Genomic DNA, 4,829 nt, shown 5'->3' with positions numbered 1-4,829 from the left:
ATTTACTTTTAACCACTTGAATCCAAAATCAAAAAGTTTAACGATCTAAGTCCCTAATTGTTTTCTACTTAAATGCATTTTAACTATATTTTCACGTTGTCAATAAGTAATTTATGTAATGTGTTACTTTTGTATTTGTATTTATATTTATACACTTCGTGATAATGTAGATTAAATTTTCCTGCCCGCGAATCTCGCGGGTGATAACCTAGTTGCTTATAAAACAATAAACATATGTATTTTTAATAAACAATCTCAAACATGCACATTATATTATGCTAATTATAAATGAGCAAATCGAAATTATATATAATTTTATCCCATTGTCACCTAATTAACTAGTTTAATACCCGTCCGTTGGACGGGTTACGCTCACAACGTAACAAACAAAAATATTGTATATTGATGGTGTTTCGGTTTGCTTCTCCTTTTCTTCTTTTCCATCTCCTATTTGAAAAAGTAAAAACCATCTAACTTTTCCTTTTCTTCTTTTCAATCCACTAAAACTCATTCTCAAAACACATTATCCAAACACTACAAAAATGAGCTATTAACTTTTAAGAAGTCAAAAACTTAAAAGGAATAAAAAACCCATAGAACATAATAAAGAAAACAATAAAACGTATTTATAATGTCACTAAACAAATAACCAAACATTAAAATGAACAATACAAAAGAGCATACTTAATGGAACTAAATATTTGTAGTTTCCTTGACATGTGTTGAGACACAAACATCAGCAACATCTTCCTCTACACTTCCTTTAGCTTCAACAACTTCACGTTCATTATTGTCATTGTGGTGGGTCTTTTCTTGTAAGCCTCCTTCAACCGTCACCTCCTGTGCGCGTGTAACGTCATCCTCATCTTGATCTTTTTCTAATACGTTGACAACTTGTTCCTTTTCTTCATGTTCTGTCGTCTCTACTTGAGGTATTGTTTGTGTTGAGGCGCAAGCATCGGGGGTGATTGCTTGTAATAACCCATTTTGCTCCTTTCTGCAATTTCTACATCCGGCTTGGTTTCTTTAATCTCTACATCTTGCTTAATTTTCTTGACACTTTCCTCGTACTTTTGTTCTTCTGTGTCCCTTGATCCAATTTCACTCAGTTCACTTGCCTATATGAAATTATTTATATTTTGAGTTTATGGGTAGAGTGAAAGAAAATCTAAAATAATGTATATGAATAAGCTCAAAGCTTGTAGCAACAATATTTGTAGCAGCTTGGATTCATCTTTTTTCATCCAAATATTAGCCACAATTTTTATAAATGGTGTCTTCTTCACAATGCCATTTTCTCTAAGCATTTATCATTTTTGATGTAATTTATTATTGTTGAAGGTAAAAATGTCATACTGATAGGTAAAAATGGCAAAAGGGATGGTCTGTTGGGTTGGGTTGAGTAAGGGGTCAACGTTGGTCATTTTAATCTCTGGTTACCTTTCTTGGAAATTTTTGTTTTATGCTTTTTTTTATATTAAACAAATCCACCCGTTATATATTTTATTCGGTATCAAATATATACAACCCCGATTGACCCATTCCCGCACTCTTATAACACCAGCATAGCAGCCTTTTGGAATAATTAGAAATTACTTGGGTTAAACATTATTTACCTCTTGTGCATCAACTGATTTGTCACCTGTTTCTTCCTTGACAAACTCTCTAGGCGTTTCATTCAGATCCTGCTCCTTGAAATCAGCCACTACGGGCGCATGTTCTTCTGTTGTTTCTTTTATATCCTCACATGCAGCATCTTGTGAGCTTGTAACACCATAACCATCACCTTGGTTCTTCTCCAACACGTTGAAAGCTTCTTTCTTACCCTGCTCGACGCTGTCGGTTTCAGACTTCTCGGGGACACTGTTTCCACATACTCCACTCTCAATAGCCTTTTCTCCAATCTTTATGGTTTCTTCTTCAGGTTCTGTTGGTTTTGCAGCCTTGTAACTTTCTGGTGTGTTGCTGTTTTGCAGCCTTCCACTCTCATCGGTTGGTTTACTGGTACCGGTTTCTAGTGGTGTATATACAGTTGTTGCCACTAGGCTGCTAGTTTCAAGTTGCTTCACTTGGTTTCCAGGAAGTTCGGTTACTTTTTCTTCGAAACTTTCACTTGTCAATGCATTCTCTTCCCTTTCACCTTTCTGCAGGTAATTTACATATCAGAATAAACTATAAACTATGCTGAGAATATTATTAGATTTGCTATAACTGAACTTAAAAAGAAATCAAAATTATAAATTGACTCACCTGGAACCTATTTACAAAAAAAAAAGATAAAAAATAAAAACCATGGTACATATTTTTTGTGATAATTAATTGAATTGCATGTATATAAGGTAAATCACGTATTCGTGACAACTCGAGTTGGTAACTTTGACCCATTTACTTATGAATGGGTCGATTCGGGTTAGGTTATATCTCTTACCGTTTTAACAGGTAAAAATAATAACTTAACGGTAACAGGTCAAACATGTTCAGAGTGATGCAAGTGTATTTTATAGTACTTAAAACCGTGTATATCTTTTTATATAAAAAATTAGTTTGTTATTGAAGATAAAAATTTCTAATCATACCAACTTTAAAAAACTTAACAAAAAGTGTTTGGACCCCTGTCGATCACCATGAAAATTCACCAGTTTTGACCCTAACCGTTTTTGGCAGGTTACCAACATATAAAGCATGTATGCATTGTATTGACATGCCAACTTATCTTTTGAAAGATAAAGAAAAATTTTATACCTGATAGATTGAGATTTCATAAAGCAGTTAAAGTTCATACTCTGTAAGAACAGATGGAACACCTAATGGCTAATACTTCATAACTAATAATCATTTTCAAGCAGTTCCATCCGTTCATCCTACTTCAGTTACATTCATTTGTAAGTAATATAAAACAAAATAGTAAAAGACAGATATGTATTTGCTAACCTTGTCTTCGCCCAGTGAGCTTGACCTTGATACCCTTGTCAACAAACTTGGCTAAATCCAAAACTGTTTCCTTCCTGCCTGACTGAACAAAATGTGCATGACAACACGTAAGATAAAAATAATTGATAATTAAGAACGTCTTTTTGCACTGAAATTGAAAATAAATGCTCTGTGTTTGCATCTAATGAAATGACTTTTAGGATTATAGACGTGAAACTAACTGGATATCTGAATAAGGTACTACAAGAGCTGAAAAACTAAACATGTTGTCAAGATTCAAGAATGAGAGATACGAGTGATCTGATCACAAGCTCGTTCATCCTATAAGCTCGTTTATTGTTTTCTTTATTATGTTCTATGGTTATTTGTTTACTTATTACAAATATGCAAAACAAAGTGATCTGCAAATGAAATAAAAAACCTACGATGTGCAAATAGACTACAATAAACTAAACCCATAAAACCCAAATAAATTGCTTAAAAGCCCAAAAAAACTAAAATCAATCAGATAGAGGACCTTTGTTCATTAAATTTCGCCTTCGTCGCTCTTCAATCTCATGGTTGGGAGGCAGTGGTGTCCGTATGGAACTCGAATGCAACAGAAGCGAGATTTGGGGCTATGATAATTGAAAAGAAATTGGTCATTAATATTGATTTACAAACATTAAGAATCACACTGATGAAAAGAAAAACTTAACCTAATTTCTAATTGAGGTGAGATGAGATGAAACCTGCTAATTACACAGGGATTCCTGAAGGGTATTCTTCCAATCGGCGTCATCGGTTACGAACTCGATAAATCCACCGGAAGAATCAAAGCCCTCTTCAACATTACTGGTAGTGGGTGAGAAGGATGAATATGAACTCGGCGATGCTGGTTGGTGTTGGCCTGGAGGGTTTATATAATGGGTGGGCTAGGGTGGTTGGGAGGATAAAGCGGCAAACGTGGGTGGAGGATAACGTGTGCAGTTCGCCGGAAGTGGGAGCGCTGATATGGTAAAACTGTCGCCAACCGCTGTATTCTAGGAGAGAGAGCGTGGAACTGACATGAACTGCTGCTAATTTAACCACTTTAAACTGCTCCGATCATCAGGACTTGCTGGAGAAAATTTGTAAAAGGAGTGGAGATCATGGGCCTAAATTTCTAGAGTAAAACCACCAGCAGAAAACTGCAAATAACCTCCATCAGAGTGGTTATTTGCTAGTTTAAACGGCTGAGATTTCATCTCAGCATGATCCAACGGTGGATATTAACTTGGATGGTGGTTAGACTTAATGGGTTCCATAGATATATATAATTACTTGTCATTAGCTCGTTCAATTATAAGATCGTATAAACAGTGGCGGATCCAGAGGTGTTTTGGGGGTTCCCAGGACCCCCTCGATTTGAAAGAAAATAGTGGAAATTTTATATGATTTAAAAAAAATAGTGAGAATTAGTGAAAATCTACCAAAAGGAACCTGGTGAAAAATGCCTAGATACACCGCTGCGTATAAATAAAAAGATCTTAATCATCAGTGGTTATAAAGTGTCTCTTGATTTATATGATATATGCTTTTAAAAGAAACAAACGTTGCAATTGTAACTCATTTTAATTTTTATTATGGTATAATTTTTATTACACTTTTGTCTCAAATGAGACTTACATGCTTAAGTCCTAATTAACCACCTTGCGCTTTTCACAACATAGCTGAGTAGCACTTTAAATCCGTATTTTGATGTTTGGTCGACCCAACCGATCAATACCGTGGATGATCCCGGCTTTGGTTAAGATCTAATTGATAAAAAAAATATATATATATATGAATCGGTAGATTTTTTAGCGAACTAGAATATACTGGTGATGATTACCTCCTTCTATTGGTCAACCGGTTTTTGAAACGACTGAATAGGTGAA

General features: G+C 34.9%; 1 protein-coding gene across 1 annotated transcript; it reads right to left on the bottom strand.

The window, feature by feature from the left end:
* Positions 1-579: 579 nt before the first annotated feature.
* Positions 580-2,780, bottom strand: LOC110892603. Its single transcript, XM_035981222.1, has 4 exons — positions 2,743-2,780; positions 2,251-2,257; positions 1,617-2,144; positions 580-1,118 (listed from the first exon to the last, which is right to left on the bottom strand). Exons 1-4 carry the CDS (start codon positions 2,778-2,780, stop codon positions 924-926), a joined length of 768 nt encoding a protein of 255 aa, XP_035837115.1. The 3' UTR covers positions 580-923.
* Between the last annotated feature and the right edge of the window lie 2,049 nt (positions 2,781-4,829).

The sequence above is a fragment of the Helianthus annuus genome, chromosome 12 (genome assembly GCF_002127325.2).
Source record: "Helianthus annuus cultivar XRQ/B chromosome 12, HanXRQr2.0-SUNRISE, whole genome shotgun sequence".
Lineage (NCBI taxonomy): Eukaryota > Viridiplantae > Streptophyta > Magnoliopsida > Asterales > Asteraceae > Helianthus > Helianthus annuus.
This window is presented reverse-complemented; position numbering and strand designations above follow the sequence as displayed.

Coding starts and splice junctions, on each gene's coding strand:
- LOC110892603 (XM_035981222.1), bottom strand. CDS start 2,780: ATGAACTTTAACTGCTTTATGAAATCTCAATCTATCAG. Junction 1,119..1,616: donor AATCAGTTGATGCACAAGAG/GTAAATAATGTT, acceptor AATTTCATATAG/GCAAGTGAACTGAGTGAAAT.